The sequence below is a fragment of the Dipodomys ordii genome, unplaced genomic scaffold (assembly GCF_000151885.1).
Source record: "Dipodomys ordii isolate 6190 unplaced genomic scaffold, Dord_2.0 Scaffold83, whole genome shotgun sequence".
In the NCBI taxonomy this organism is placed as follows: domain Eukaryota; kingdom Metazoa; phylum Chordata; class Mammalia; order Rodentia; family Heteromyidae; genus Dipodomys; species Dipodomys ordii.
In genome coordinates this window covers 689,986-706,974 of record NW_012267299.1, presented here as the reverse complement: position 1 = coordinate 706,974, position 16,989 = coordinate 689,986, and the positions used below count along the sequence as shown (strand labels likewise).

At 38.8% G+C, this 16,989-nt stretch overlaps 1 protein-coding gene across 1 annotated transcript in view; it reads left to right on the top strand.

Moving 5' to 3' along the window:
• Positions 1-10,606, top strand: part of Ankra2 (ankyrin repeat, family A (RFXANK-like), 2) — a 28,125-nt gene extending 17,519 nt beyond the window's left edge. Inside the window, exons 2-10 of the mRNA XM_013025293.1 lie at positions 536-542; positions 577-584; positions 3,940-3,947; positions 4,825-4,890; positions 7,684-7,781; positions 8,271-8,396; positions 8,763-8,829; positions 9,303-9,383; positions 10,112-10,606. Of these exons, the coding sequence (XP_012880747.1) occupies positions 4,860-4,890; positions 7,684-7,781; positions 8,271-8,396; positions 8,763-8,829; positions 9,303-9,383; positions 10,112-10,167 (459 nt within the window). The 5' untranslated portion in view covers positions 536-542; positions 577-584; positions 3,940-3,947; positions 4,825-4,859 and the 3' untranslated portion in view covers positions 10,168-10,606. The remainder of the gene's footprint in view (positions 1-535; positions 543-576; positions 585-3,939; positions 3,948-4,824; positions 4,891-7,683; positions 7,782-8,270; positions 8,397-8,762; positions 8,830-9,302; positions 9,384-10,111) is intronic.
• Positions 10,607-16,989: the final 6,383 nt, after the last annotated feature.

Genomic DNA, 16,989 nt, shown 5'->3' with positions numbered 1-16,989 from the left:
GGCCTCCACTGGGGACTAGCACGGTTGCCCGCTAATGTCTGGAGGCTCTCCTCTCCTTCCATCCTTGGACTCTTGACAGATCGAGGTGAACCTAGCCCAGGGGCCTCCTCTTAACACCTAGAATGGTAGCTCAGTGGTGCACACTTGCCTCACTTGCAAATAATATAGATAGAGATATAGAACTAGAGGTAAAGGAAAAATAGATGAGATATAGAATACTTATACATATATGTTTGTATATGTGTATGTAATGTTAAGAAATGAACCTCAAGTCGAATGTTAAAGTTTTAACATGAAAGTTTATTTTTACTGGGAGCTTGATCTTTGTATCCATTTGGCAGCCGGGAGAAAACTACTAAAATGTGTTGGAGCCTAGAGGCGAAAGTAAAAATGTTACTGTATTTCATTTGCTCTTTACCAAAGGTCTGATAAGGTTAATAGAAGCGTCCCTATTTTACTAACAAGATTGAGCATCTAGACTGGCGCTGTTGGTTCATATCTGTAATCCTAGCTACTCAAGAGGCTGAGATCTGAGGACCACGGTTCAAAGCTAGCCCAGTCAGGAAAGTTTGTGAGCCTCTTTTCTCCAATTAACCACCAGGAAACCAGAAGCGGAGCTGTGGCTTAAAGTGGTAAAGTGCAAAAAGAGCTCAGGGACAGTGACCAAGCCCTGATTTCAGCCCCTCTACCGACCAAAAAGAGAAAGAAAAAAAAAAGGCTCTGGGAGTTCAGTAACTTGTATAGGTCACACAGCCAATAAATGCAAAGCTTAGGTTCATATCTAGACTCCTTCACTATATTTGATATTCTTTCTGTTACATTTCTTGGTCTTACAAGTTTGGATGTCTAATTGAAAAACAGTTTATGTACCTTTACCTAATAGACATAATACTTTTAATTTTCTATTTTTTTGTTTCAGGTTTTTTAATATCCAAATTAAAGAAGACACTGGATAAAGATTTTATAAATCAAGAAATAAAACAGAAATGTTTTAATTATTGAAACCATAGTCAAAATCATGGCTTCATCAGCAAATCTGGACCTTGGAGCCCAGCTGATAGTGGAGGAGTGTCCCAACAGTTACAGTCTTCCTGGCATGCCAGACATTAAGATAGAACATCCACTGGACCTGAATTCAGAAGAAGGATCTTCTCAAGGGGTTGCCATGGAAATGAAATTCATTCTGCCCAATCGATTTGATATGAATGTGTGTTCTCGATTTGTGAAGTCCCTGAATGAAGAAGACAGTAAAAATATTCAAGATCAGGTTAACTCTGACCTGGAGGTGGCATCAGTCCTATTTAAAGGTTGAAAGTTATGGTATAAATATCTGCATTTGTTTTTGTTTATTTGGGTGGGGTATTTTTGTTCATTTGTTATAGGACTTTTTCCTCATTTTTTATTAGCATCAATTAGTGTACAAGGAGGTTGTCTTTTATTTGTTCTTCCATCATGATATTTGTAGTTTGGAAAGAGTTTGGAGATTGTCTTTTTTTTTTTTTTTTTGCAGTCATGGGGCCTGAACTCTGGGCCTGGGTGCTTTCAAAACCTCAGCTCTTCAGCTCAAGACTAGCTCTCTACCACTTGAGCCACAGTGCCACTTCTGACTTTTTCTGCTTATGTGGTGCTGAGGAATTGAACCCAGGGCCTCATGTATGCAAGGCAAGCGCTCTACCACTGAGCCACCTTCCCAGCCCCTGGAGGTTGTCTTTTAATACAATTTTTCAGAACCTCACAGAAACCAAAACTATATACCTAATTTTAAAAGAGTACATACCATTTAAAAAAATCTTACTTAGTCTTTAAAGATTTTTTAATAAAGTTTTATTGTACCTTTTAAAAATCATAGAAGCTGAGCACCAGTGGCTCATGCTTGTAATCCAATTACTCAGAAAGCTGTGATCTAAGTATCACTGTTCGAAGCCAGTACAGAAAAGCCCATGAGACTCTCATCTCCAATAGACCACCAAAAAGCTGGAAATGGAGCTGTGACTCAAGTAGAGCTGTGGCTCAAGTAACCTTTAGCAAAAATGCTCAGAGGAGGCATCCAGGCCCTGAGTTTAAGTCCTAGGATCAGCGCGCGCACACACACACACACACACACACACACACACACAAAACCATAAGAGAAAAAAATATTCTTCTTCCTATTCAAAGAAACTTGCTTAATATTCCCTGTCCCACAAATATCTAATTTCTATTAGCTTCCAATGCTTTATTTCAATAGTCTTTTTTTTTTTTTTTTGGGTCCGGTCGTGGGGCCTGAACTCTGGGCCTGGGCGCTGTCCCTCAGCTCTTCAGCTTAAGGCTAGCACTCTACCACTTGAGCCACAGCGCCACTTCTGGCTTTTTTCTTATGTGGTGCTGAGGAATCGAACCCAGGGCCTCAGGCATGCAAGGCAAGCGCTCTACCACTGAGCCACCTTCCCAGCCCCACATTTTAAAAACTTTGAATCCGTAATTTTTAATACTGAATCATTGTAGAAGAAATAAAGTTTTTCTGTTTAGAAAATATTCTGAGCACTATGGGTATGTGAATGAAAAATAACCAGTTAGCAATTTGATATTAGTAACTGTTTTTAAAACAATAATGTTAGTGTATCTATATGGTTAGTGTATCTATACAGTCTCTTGACATCTCTACTTTGGAAATACTAAATCCTTTCTGATATTTGAGTCTCATGGCATACAGGTTGAGCTAGAAGTCTCCTCCTAGGGCTCTTACCCCACCAATTGGCCATTTCTGGTTCATTTTAATAGTCTTGTATTTATATCCCAGGTCTTTTCTTTGTGTATGAAGGCTACCTATTCATATTACTAAAGTAAATAGTCATGCAATACTAACTGTTTAAAAGAGAACTCTCAAGAGCTTTCTTAAAATATTCCAGTCATTCAACTGAAAAGAAACAAAAACCTTTAGACCATTTGGTTCATATCCCTCATGCTCCAAACAAAACCATCTAAGATTGTATGGCTAGGTAGCTAAATAGGCTTACTCTCAATTATGTCAAGGTCAGTTTTCTCTTTATGATTTCATCTCTCTTAATGTTCAGAAAAACCCATGGAGTCTTGGATTAAAAATATTTAGGACTGGGCACCAGTGATTCACGCCTGTAATCCTAGCTACTCAGGAGGCTGAGACCTGAGGATCATGGTTCAAAGCCAGCCCTGGCAGAAAAGTCCCTGTGAGACTCTTATCTCCAGTTAACCACTGAAAAACCAGAAATGTCACTGTGGCTCAAAGTGGTAGAGTGCTATCCTTGAGCTCAGGGACAGTGCCAAGGCCCTGAGTTCAAGCCCCTCAAGCCCATATAGATAGATAGATAGATAGATAGATAGATAGATAGATAGATAGATAGATAGATATATGTATGGTTTGAGAGGTAAAAAAAAAAATAGGGTAAAATCAGGGTATTGTGGCATAGGCCTGTAGTCTCAGCTACTCAGGAGGCAGAGGTAGAAGATGGCTGGAGCCTTAAAAAGTTTGAGACCATTCTGGGCAACACAATAAGACCTCCCCTCAAACTTTTTTTTTTTAAATTTAGGACTTCAGATGGGCACCAGTGGCTTGTGCCTATAACCTTAGCTTCTCAAGAGGCTGAGGTCCCAGAGAAATACAGTTTGAAGGCAACCTGGAAGAAAAATCTGGAGGTTTTGTCTATAAAATAACCAGCAGAGGGGCTGGGAAGGTGGCTCAGTGGTAGAGCACTTGCTTTGCATGCCTGAGGCCCTGGGTTCGATTCCTCAGTACCACATAAGCAAAAAGAAAAAAGCCGGAAGTAGCATTGTGGCTCAAGTGGTAGAGTGCTAGCCTTGAGCTGAAGAGCTGAGGGACAGCGCCCAGGCCCAGGCCCCACAACCGGACCCAAAAAAAAAAAAAAAAAGCAGCAGAAAGCTGGGCTGGGTGCATGGATTAAGTGGTAGAGCTGTAGCCCAGCAAGCAAACTAAGCAAGCAGAAGACGCTGAGTTCAAAATCCAGTATATAATAATAATAATAATACTTCAATGTAATCAAGTTATAAGAAAACAAAGGAGGTGAGACACTGATGGCTCAAAGCTGTACTTCTAAGCTACTCAGGAGGATGATCTCTGAGGATCGCCATTCAAAGCCAGCCAGGGCAGGAAAGTCCATGAAACTCTTATCTGCAATTAACTACCAGAGAACCAAAGGTGGCACAGTGGCTCAAAGTGGTAGAGCACTAGCCTTGAGTGAAAAAGCTCAGGGACAGTGCCCAGGTCCTGAGTTCAAGCCCCACAACCAACGATAACAAAACAAGTGCCCAAGTGCCTAAGCTATTCCTCTGAAATAAATTTCATTGAAAATAGCAATTTGCAGATGTAAGGTTACCATCTACAAACCTATGAGTCAATTTTCTCATGCAGAATGTCAGGATGTACTCCCCTGTTGGTTTTTGTTTTGTTTGGTTTGATTTATGCTGGTCCTGAGGCTTGAATTCAGATCCTGAAAGCTGTCCCTGAACCTTTTGCTGAAGGCTAACACTTTACCTCTTCAGTCAAAGTTCTACTTCCGGCCTTTTTGTAAGTAGTTAATTGAAAAATAAGAGTCTCTTAAGATTTTCTTGCCCAGGCTGGCTTCAGTGATCATCAGATCACAGCCTCCTGTATAGTTAGGATTACAGGCGTGAGCCACCAGTGTATGGCTCCCCCCTCATTTTTTTAAAATGATAGTTTTGTTATGGTAAAATATCTATTCTGCTAAAATGATAGTTTTGTTCTGGGAAATAAATTTCTTGCAGAAACTTGCGCCACAGGACAGTGGCTATGGGCCCTGCGGTGAACATTATACTGTGTTATTGTTTCAGCTCTGTCTGTGCACCAGTTGGCAGCTCAGGGAGAGATGCTTTATCTGGCTACGCGGATTGAACAAGGTAATAGCTTAGTTTCAAAGACTTTATTTTAAACAAACTCAATAGGATTAAGGTTGTTATTGTTTTATTTTAGTACAAAAAAGTATAAGGACGAAAGGAGTTATATTAGCTATACCAGGAAGATATTACATATAAGAAATATATGTACACCAGCTGTGGAAGGCGGCAACAAGGCTGAAGATTGCTCTCCACCCTCCTCCCTCGGCCCCTGCACCGCCTCACCCCTCCTCCAGGGGCCAGGTTCCGTGAAGGTTTATTTGTGTCCCTTTCACCCAGCGGACTCAGAAGGAGGCGGCTAAGGCCTCCAAGCCTCCAGTTTTTGAGCCCTGGTCTTTTAAATAAAGTTCTTTGAAACATTTTTTTAAAAGGAAATATATGTATATATAAATACATATATGTAACAAAAAGCAAAAAGTTTCCCTTACCTTCTAGTCTTCCCCAGAAGCAAATATTGTAAGTTGCTTGTATTTTTCAGAAACTTTTTTTAGGAAACATTTCTATTTCTATTATTCCTCCTCCCCCACCCCTTTTTTTGAAGTAGTGTCTTTCTGTGTTGCCCAACCTGGCCTCAAATTCATAATCCTCCTGTTTCAGTCTCCCAATTGCTGGAATTAACATGTGTGTACTCCCATGCTCAGCTATTTCACAACTTTTTATAGTTTTAGCCTTTTTTTTTTCTTGTTGGTCGTGGGGCTTGAACTCTGGGCTTGAGCACTGTCCCTGCACTCTTCAGCTCTACTGCTTGAGTCACAGCACCACTGCCAGTTTTCTAGTGGTTTATTGGAGATCAGAGTCTCACGGACTTTCCTGCCCGGTCTGGCAGGACTGTGTTAGCATTCTTTTAAAAATACATCCATTGGTTAAATGTTCACAAGTAGATTTGCTGGGTCAAAGGAAATAGAGATTTATTTATTCACTTGTTATTCATTCATTTATGGTGCTGAAGATTGAACCAAGGGCTCACATGTGCTAAGCAAGTGCTCTACCACTGAATCACGCCCCTCTCCCTGAATTTTTATTGTTAAAATAGCCAGATATTTGCCTTCCCTCTAGAGTTAGTTTGTATTTCCCTATATCCTCACTGACATAGAACAGTATCAGACTTTCATCCATGGGTAAAATGGTACCTCAGAGTAATTTCATTTATATTTTTAAGTGCTGATCTCTGAATTTATTTTTACATGAACTGCCTATAATATATTGATTTATAAATTAAGGGAATTAGCTTTTTGTGATTTATGTTGCCCATAGTTTCTTCCTAATTTCTCCTGTTTCCTTTACAATGCTTTGAATAAAGGCTTAACATAGTGGTAAATTCACTTTTTTTCTATATGATTTCTGAGATTTTTACCCTGCTTAGAAAGTTTTTTTGTTTTTTGTTTTTTTGGCTGTCTTGAGGCTTGAACTCTGGGCCTGTGCACTGTCCCTCAGCTCTTCAGCTCAAGGCTAGTACTCTACCACTTGAGCCACGTGCCACTTCCAGTTTTCTGGTGGATTATTCGAGATAAGAGTCATTGGACTTTCCTGCTTGGGCTGGCTTTGAACCGTGATCCTCAGATCTCAGCCTCCTGAGTAGCAAGGATTACAGGCGTGAGCCACCGGTACCCGGCTTTTAGAAAAGATTTCTAGGGCTGGGAAGGTGGCTCAGTGATAGAGTGCTTGATTTGCATGCATAAGGCCCTGGGTTGGATTCCTCAGCACCACCACATAAGTAGAAAAAATTGGAAGTGGTGCTGTGACTCAAGTGGTAGATCATTGGCTTTGAGTTGAAGAGCTCAGGGACAGTGCCCAGGCCCAGAGTTCAGGCCCCACAACCAACCAAAAAAAAAAAAAAAAAGGAAAGAAAAAAAAAAAGGTAAGATTTCTATTCCAGGATTACATACAGATCCAACTATTCTTATTATAGAAGTTTGACGTTTTTCTTTATTCATTTTAATCTTTGATTCTTATGAAATATATTTTAGTATACTGAGATAAAGATCTAGATATTTATTACTGTGGTTTTCATTTTTCATCAAGCTAGGCAGTTGTCCCAACATGGTTTATTGATAGTAGGGAGCAAGATCAAAGAGTCATGTCACTTTTATAAGACTTAATATTTCTGTTGGTTTTGGAAATATTCCCTTTCAATCTATTGAATAAATTTAGGAGGAAAAAAGTGTAGATCAAAACTAGTAGACTGTAAGTCTGGTGGAGAAAATGGATTTCCATGTCAGATTATTCAGATTATTCAAATTATTCAGATTATTCAATCTTCATCCATACTCTACTGTGTTAACATCCACATGAATAAGAGAAATTCACAAGCAGCAATGTTAGCTATAAAGCTGAAGATAGCTTTTAAAATATACTAGAGTTTTTATAGTAGTATATATTCAGTTTATGCTACGGGCCATTTTATACCATTTCCTTGTTAATCCTCCCAACTATATATTAGCAAAGCTAATTAATCTGTGATTAGGAGAATTAACTGACTTACCTAGGACCAAACTACTAGAAAGTGAGAAATATAATTTAAACTCTCTGAGACCACTGTTGACTGCTTTATACCTTGTATGATGCTATGTCTAGTAATTTGTGCTATAAGGAATATGGTGTATGAACCCAGCATGTAGACCAAAGCACATTGTAATACTTTCAGATGGCCAATTTCAAAAACATAATAGAACTTCTACAAAGAAAATGAGCTTTATTAAAGCAGCTAATCAAGTTTTTAGAATGCCAGTGATTTCATAGTACTATTAATGCATGGTTGTTAAATTAGATCACAAAAATTGCTTTTCTTTTAAATAGAAAATGTTATCAATCACACGGATGAAGAAGGATTTACTCCTCTGATGTGGGCTGCAGCACACGGGCAAATAGCTGTGGTAGAGTTTCTACTTCAGAATGTAAGGAAAATGCCTCAGAAAATGTATATGTATAGTTACTTAAGTTCACTCAAGTCTTTAGTTATAGTTTTTGTATCTCCAGCCAGCTAGACACAATGATGGAGGACATAAAAATGTTTGAATGCCTTTCATATTCCTGTGGAACTTGGACGTAGTTGGGAAGGCAGTGTTAATCCTACACAGAGCAGTGAGAGATAACCTAATGTCCAGATCCCTCTCAGGGCAACGACAACAGCAGTATGATCAGCCATGGAGGAGAAGGCTTCCTGGAGAAACTGTGACTTGACTCTAGTGAAAGGAGAATTAGGATTGAGACAGAATAGGGAGGAAGGAAAAAGAAGAACGGCATCCACACAATTTTAGTACTAATGAATAAACCATAAGACATGACCTGGCTTCAGTGCTGAACTGTTATTATTTTTGACATAAGTTAAAAATGTTCTCGTTGAGATTAATAGCATGTCTTTTTATCTCCACTTCCCATGCCAGGGTGCTGATCCCCAACTTTTAGGAAAAGGTCGAGAAAGTGCGCTGTCCTTAGCATGTAGTAAAGGCTACACAGACATTGTCAAAATGCTGCTCGACTGTGGAGTTGATGTAAATGAGTATGACTGGGTGAGTCCATGTACCAAAGATACAATTGCTGTAACAAATTCTGAATTCATTTGGTCTAGGGGAGCATACATTTTATTAAGTACTTAGGAGATTTAACTTATTTATTTATCAATTCACTTATTTATTTGTAATTAAATACTTGGAAGAATAAGATAATTTTACAACTTCAACTATTAGTTCTGACTTAAGTCTTCTTCAGAAAATAAAAAAATTATCTTTAACTACTTTTACAAGCCAATTTCTAATAAAAAAAATTCCCACAGCGGCATTTAGTTGGCTTCTTTTAGGAGGGAATAGGGAGGTTGAACTCAGGGCTAATTGACCCTTGCAAACCTTAAACCTCTAAATCACCTTTTCCTTTGGCAGAATGGAGGGACACCTTTGCTTTATGCTGTACACGGAAACCATGTGAAATGTGTAAAAATGCTCTTAGGTAAGCAGATGAAAAGGAAACAATATTTAGGAAGTGCCATGTGATGATTTTAATTTTTTAATCTGGCCCTCTCTGACGAGTTAGGAGAATCACTGGCTAGTAATCCTACTGCTGTTCTTCCGGGCCAGCTACTACCACATAGATGCCTTCAAGAGAAGTGGCTCTTTCAGACAGCACATCTGCAGGAAGAGCTTTCTCCCTGCTTTTGCCTTGGTCTCACCCTTGAATCTGCTGTTGTTTTCTCTGCACAGGCTCTTTATGCACAGACTGTGCCTTTAATTGTTGATGAGCTTCAACAGGCCTTTTTAAAGTGGTGCTGTTCTAGCCCACCAAAGTAGATTCTGTGTGGCCACCTGAAAATACCCTCCAAATTGCCTAAAAATCGAACCAACTATTTGCACTTGAGCCAGCCACAGAACAACATAGATTCATGTTTTCACTCTATTTGTATAAAATTTTCTATTTTGTTATAGAAAATGGTGCAGACCCAACAATTGAAACTGACTCTGGGTATAATTCTATGGATTTAGCTGTAGCCTTGGGCTACAGAAGTGGTAAGTAGTTCTGAATTTTTTAAACAAGTAAAGCTTTATAAATTGTACATGCTAGTGACCTGAACATTTTCATCACTTATACTCATAAAATATTATATGGTATCCTAACTCCTGACATATGCTTTTAAATGCAGGTAAATAAATTTCTACACAGTTGAGAAATGAATTTGATTCGCATACTTTTTATAACCCCAAGAGAACTGGAGGAAAAGTGCACATGTACTAGCAAGATTTACTTATATTTTATGGCAACTATTTATAGAAAAACCATAGAACAACATTGTGCTTTCTGAATTCTTCCCTTTTAAAATTTTTAAAAATCTTAAGCACAGAAAGTCCAGTAACTTGCACAACTAATCAGACAAAGGTTTGTTTTTAAAAATGCCTTTTTAAATTTTAAGTAGTTGTACAAAGGGGTCTCAATTCAACATATTAGATTGTGAGTACAATGCCTCTGGAGCAATGCCACCCCTTCCATCCTTCTCCCCCATCTTTCCAAGCCCATCCATGCCCTCAAGTGATGTAGTTTAACTTTTCTATAATGGACATTGAACATAATGGCTACATTTGCCCACCCTTCCTCCCTCCATTCATCTTTCCCCATCTCCTTGCATTCTCCACCCCGAATACTGTGTGGCAATACTTGCCATCAAACTATGTGTGTGTCCTACTTAGATGTATGTTTATTTTGGAAAAGCATTGGCGATAAACTGATCTGTCTGTTCTAGTTCAACAGGTTATTGAGTCGCATTTGCTGAAACTACTTCAGAATATTAAGGAATGACCCAGTCCTCAGAAATGCTGTCGGCCCTTCTGCTCCCTTCTTGGTCTTTATAAATGATAGTTTTGTTTACTTATAAATTTTTACCTCAGTTGCAATACTTTTTGATTTTTTAGTAAGTTTTTATTCCTCTTGGTAATTCACTGGTTTATTAAAAAAATTAATGGCAATTTTTTATAAATGTGTTTTATTGTATATTTAAAGTTATAAATTAATGTTTTATGGCATGTAAATTTTTATCATACAGATGGCTATCTGTCTTTGTACAATCTCTGTAATTCGACACTTTCATACATGTTCTGCCCTGCTCAGCCTTACTCTTGTATTTCCATTGAGTCTATGTAGGATTGGTTATAAATCCATAGGGAAAAAAGTGTTACTGTTGAATTAAAAAGTGCACAGTGTACTTGTTTACAAAATGATGTTATAAATAAAGCTTTGTCAGTTTGCATTCTAGTTTTATTACTTATATAAGTTTATTGCCACTAGGTGCTGTCATCCTAGCTACTCCTGAGGCTAAGAGCTGAGAATTGTAGTTCAAAGCCAGCCCAGGCAGAAAAATCTGTGAGACATCTCCAGTTAACCTGCAAAAAGCCTGAAGTAGAGCTCTTCAAGTGGTAGGCAACCAGTCTTGAGCAGGAAAAGACAATGGAGAGCATTTGAGGCCCTTAGTTCAGTATTGGCACTATAAAGAATAAGTGGTGCTGTGGCTCATGCAGTAGAGCACTTGCCTTGAGCTGAAGAGCCCAGGGACAGCACCCAAGCCCAGAGTTCAAGCCCCACAACAACAACAACAACAACAAAAAAGTTTGTTACTAATTTCTTTAGGATTTTTAGCTTCAGCTCTCTGTCCTACAAATCTATCAACACAGGTTTAATAATGGTCATTTCTATAGTGTATTTAGGGTATTTTTATTTCCAAAATTGGCTTTTTAGGAAGAAAAGTTCTGCATGAAAGAAAAGTCAATTTCTTAGTACAAGTGAGATGGCACCTAATTCCACTAAAGGAGCACTATAAATTCTTATTTCCCCAAAATCTATAGAGGCATAAGCTAGAAGTTCATCACTGTGTGTGGGACTTGATTTCTAGTCACTTCATCTGGAAAGTAGATGTTCTGTCAGTTTGGTTGTAAGCAATATAAACTTGAGCTGGCCAATATAAGCAAATGAGAATTAATTGAACAACGACCTTCTCCCCACTATTGTGTTGAAAATATATGTCTCCTTTGTTTCTTTTTTATACATCAATTAGTAGTACACGTCCACATATGCACATAGTTTACCTTGATCCGACTCACCTCCTCTGTCCCAATACCTTATCCCTTTCACTTCCCAAAACAATTGCAACAGGTTTCACTGCTGTTTTTCACACAGGTGCATACAGTATTTTGATTGTATTAACTTTCCTTCAACCTCTTCATTTGCCATCACACACACACATACTGACACCCCAGACAGAATCTGTTTTACCTTCCTGTGATTCATTTTCAAGTGTAAATTGTTCAATGACACTTGTGATATTTCACACGTGCATACACTGTGCTTTTAACCTGATTGACTCTCTTGTGTACTTTCACTCCCCATGCCATGCCTTGTAGCCCCCATTATTCAAGAGCTTTCAACGAGTTTCATTTTCATTCACAGATGCAATGTGTTTTACACTGTTCACTCTCAAACATTCTCTTTTCCTCTATACCCTCGTTACAATCCCCTCAAACACAGACAGCATATATGTATGGTCCTGTATGTGGTTATGTAGATGTTTACTTTTTTAGATCTCGCTTCCACATATAAAAGAAAACATTTAGCCTTTGTCCTTCTGCCTCTTTTGTTTTTTTTGTTTCCAGATATTTCAGCTCATTTCTCTGATAGTTTCCTGTCTTGGAATCACAAATCATTCTTAAGGATATTCTCTGTGTGTGTGTGTGTGTGAGTGTACACGCATGTGCACACACACGCGCGCACTGATACATGGGCTTGAACTCAGAGCCTCTGATTTCTCAGAGCCTCTTGGCCTCTTCACACAAGGATGGTGCTCTACCACTTGAGCTACACCTGCTTTCCCTCAAAGATTATTCTTTATCACAAAAAGGCTGGTCTTGTTAGATTTGGCCTGGTTATTGACATCCAGAGGATGATTTACCTATATAACTATATCAAGTCTTATCTGCAAATTTAGAACCTTGCATCACTGAGAAACTACTAAGGCCAAAAGAAAAGAGTTTTCTTCAACCAGTTTTTATCATGAATCTCAGACTTTTAAACCCCTGAATTGTTTGCTCCTCTACTCCAAAGCTAGATGTCTAAGCCTGATTTTAGTTTCCTTACTGCTAGTAAACCACGGTCATGAAGGCAGACACCAAAATCATTTATGGTGGGGAAGATTACCATAGAGTACTGTACTGAACTGTGCTGAACTGAAAAGAATCTTTGGACTCCTGGTATCCAGAAGTACTGACTTGGTCAGAACTGAAAATCTGAAAGATATTGAAGGACAGCAGCCAGGAAGCCTGTACAGAGGACCAATTTGTAGCATTGGTGGTATCTGGTATACCTTTCAATATGGCTCTCCATGATGTTCTGGAAGTTAGAAGCACCAAGCTTAGAAGAACTAGATATACATCTATTAAAAACAGATAGGATGGGGCTGAGAAGGTGGCTCAGTGGTAGAGTGCTTGCCTTGCATGCATGAGGCTCTGGGTTTGATTCCTCAGCACCACATAAGTAGAAAAAGCTGGAAGTGGCGCTGTGGCTCAAGTGGTAGAGCACTAGCCTTGAGCTGAAGAGCTGAGGGACAGTGCCCAGGCCCAGAGTTCAGGCCCCACGACCAGAAAAAAACAAACAAAAAAAAAAAACAGGCAGGATCAGGAGAATAAATGTCTAATGTAACAATATCCTTCAGAAAATAGATTCTCAATTGTGGTACTCTACGTAATAGTTTCTTTTCTTTTTTTCCCTCCAGTCCTAGGGTGTGAACTCTGAGCCTGGGGAATTGTCCCTGAACTTCTTTTGCTCAAGGCTAGAAACTTCCAGCTTTTTCCTGTAATTAACTGGAGATAAGAGTCTTGCAGACTTTTCAGCCCAGGTTGGCTTCCAACCACAATCCTCAGATCTCAGCCTCCTGAGTAGTTAGGTTTACAGGCATGAGCCACCAGCACCCACCTACATAATAGTTTCATAAACAGACAATATGTCCACTGAGAGAGAACATATTCAAGACAATAAAGATATTAACATAGCTCTAAGCCTTCACTGGTCACTGTGGTGCATGCCTGTAATCTCAGCACTCAGGAGACTGAGGCAGAAAAATTAGAAATTTGAGGCCATCATGAGCTACACAGTGAGATGACCTGTCTACAAGAAAAAAGAGAAAAAATGGAAAAAAGTTTTCAAGGCCTTTCCATAAAACATATATCAACAGCTAAATGCTATTCTCAAAGCACAGGTTGACAGCTATCTTGCAAATATTGTTTCTATTTCTAAATTTAGAATCTTGGGACATTAAATGAAGAAAAAACTTATCAGAGAAGATTTAGATACATTATGTGAATATACCTATAGTAAATATAGAAAGATACAAAGGTTTGGTAAGCCATATCATATTTATTCATAAGACTAATTTATCATTCTAACTTCATATTAATATAAAATTTGTTAGTAAAGATTTTGTAAGCTGCTTTATTTTTCCTTGTTATCTTTATCAAAGATAATCATAACTGACAGAAATTTGCTAGAACACTATCTCATTTATGTAGCTTCTCTTCAGAAAGATATTTAAATCAAGGAAAATAAAATTCCTTTCTTCCTTTACAATTCCTCTGTAGGTCAAGGTTTATATTTCCCTCTAATATTTTATGTTCTGGCACAAACTGCCCACTTTCATCCAGGCCCAAATTACTGTCTTTTTTGTGACATACAAAATTATGTACACATGAATGTTTCTCTGCCCTTATTGAATAAAATCATTTCAATCATCTGTATTAAACACAATTTTAAGCTGAACTAATATTCTATCACAAAAAGCAAGAGGTGAACGGTTAAGAACTACTTTTCAGGACAAAGAATCACAGTTCAAATCCAGCCTCAGCACAAAACTTTGTGAGGCTCTGATCTTCAATTAACTACCAAAAAAAACACAAGTAGTGGGCTAGGAATATGGCTTAGTAGTAGAGTGCTTGCCTAGCATGCCTGAGGCCCTGGGTTCAATTCCTCAGTACCACATAAACAAACAAAAGTCATCAAATATATTATAAGAGGGGTTAAAGGCATGGTTCAGTTGGTAGAGTACTAGCCAATATGCAAAAGCATCAGGTACCCAGTTCAGGTCCCAGTCTTGTAATAAAAGTAAATAAATTAGTTTTTTTTATAAAGCCACAAGTAAAGCTGTGACTCAAGTAGAAGCACGCCAGCCTTGAGTGAAAAAGCTAATAAACAGCACCCAAGACCTAGATTCAAACCCCAATACTGGCATACCAGCACACACATACACACACACACACACACACACACACTCACACACACACACTACATACTACACAGATGTTAACCTCACTAAGTCTAGCACTTTAATAAACAGTGAATCAGATTCCATTTCCCCAGATAATACTTCAATGGCCTTTGTCCCACAAGACATTGAAAGGACTTGTCATTGTGGCCTGTTAGCACTTCAGGGAAACACCAGATGAGGTTAAGGTAATCACACTTATAATTAATCTCTCTTCTTTCATCAGCTAAGAGGTAAACTAATATATATTCACTGAGGTGTTGGTGACAACGCTTTTCTTACAACACCCTCCAAATTAGCCTGCACAATTCACTCTCAAATCACTTCAGCAAGACTTTGAACTCTGAATGAAATAGGTGAATCTTTTAATATTCTTCATGATTAGAAAAATATTGTCTTAATGTATGTTTTAAGAAAAATATAGTAGATGGTTGTAATCATCTAGCTATCATTTTTAAAGTTTGTAGCTCTAAAAATTTCTTTAAAATGTCAGTCTCCTAAACTGTTTCTCCACCTTTTGGCTAAGATCAAATATAGTATCTGTTTTTAATCAATTTAAAATGTCAGCATTCTGACTTTTAGAACACTCTATAAGATTTGTTTACCAGATCTTTCTGTGTATGTGTACTAGTCCTGGGACTTGAACTCAGGGCCTGTGGGCTGTCCTTGAACTTTTTTTGCTTAAAGTTAGTGCTCTACCACTTGAGCCACAGCTCCACTTCCACCTTTTTTTGGTTAGTTAATTGAAGATCAGAGTCTCATGTACTTTTCTGTCCAGGCTGGTTTCAAACCACAATCCTCAGATTTCACCCTCCTGAGTAGCTAGGATTACAGGCGTGAACCTCTAGTGCCTGGCTCTTTTTATTTTTATGAATTAAAAAGTTAAAGCTTTAAATTGTTTTGTTAGAACAATTTGGTCATATAGACATGAATGATGTAGGTAGATGTTTTATACAAATTATATCATCAGGGGCTGGGAAGGTGGCTCAGTGGTAGAGCGCTTGCCTTGCATGCATGAGGCCCTGGGTTCAATTCCTAAGCACCACATAAGCAAAAAGAAAAAAGCCGGAAGTGGTGCTGTGGCTCAAGTGGTAGAGCGATAGCCTTGAGCTGAAGAGCTGAGGGACAGCGCCCAGGCCCAGAGTTCAGGCCCCATGACCGGACCCAAAAAAAAAAAAACCATACAAATTATATCATCAGTGTTTATTTTTTCCAGCAGATTATAGTGCAAGAATTTTCCTGTTAAAATTTTCTGTGGGATAAGTGAAACGTTTAAAAATTTTATCTTTGGGTTGGGAAGGTGGCTCAGTGGTAGAGCGCTTGCCTTGCATGCATGAGGCCCTGGGTTCGATTACCCAGCACCATATAAGCAAGAAAAAAAGCTGCAAGTGGCACTGTGGCTCAAATGGTAAAGCGCTAGCCTTGAGCTGAAGAGCTGAAGGATAGTGCCCAGGCCCAGAGGTCAGGCCCACGACCAGACCCAAATAAATAAATAAATAAAAATCTTATCTTTGTAAATTGGAAAAAATAAAAGGCAGGCTTAATAAATTTTTAAATAAGTGTTATTTTTCATTAATATTTGAATGTGTCTACGTGTGTGTGTATGTGTGTGTGTTTGTGTGCATGAGTGTGCATGCCTGCCTAAAATCAGGTCCTCCTATTCTTGTTAGCTTTTATTGTTTATGGCTGGAGCTCTACCTTTTTTTTTTCCTTTTTTTTTTTTGCCAGTCATGGTGCCTGAACTCTGGGCCTGGGCACTGTCCCTCAGCTCTTCAGCTCAAGGCTAGTGCTCTACTGCCACAGCACCATTTCCAGCTTTTTCTGCTTATTTGGTGCTGAGGAATTGAACCCAGGGCCTCATGCATACAAGGCAAGCACTCTACCACTGAGCCACCTTCCCAACTCCATCTACTATTTTAGCTATGTCTCTAGTCCAGCATTTTTTGCTGGTTAACTGGAGAAGAGATTCTTTTTTTGGGGGGGGGGTAGGGGAGTCCGGTCGTGGGGCCTGAACTCTGGGCCTGGGCGCTGTCCCTCAGCTCTTCAGCTCAAGGCTAGTGAAGGAGAAGAGATTCTTGTAGGTTTTTCTGCCCTGGCTGGCTTTGAACCTTGATCCTTAGATATCAGCTACCTGAGAAGCTAGGATTAAAGGTGTGAGCCATTGATAGATTCTTTTCATATTTGCATAGCTAATAAGAGCCTCAAAGGTTTATCATCTTAACAAGTATGAGGCTCTGAGTTTGAATTTTAGTCCCACAAAAAAAAAAAAAAGAAAAGAAGGGCTGGGAAGGTGGCTCAGTGGTAGAGCGCTTGCCTTGCAT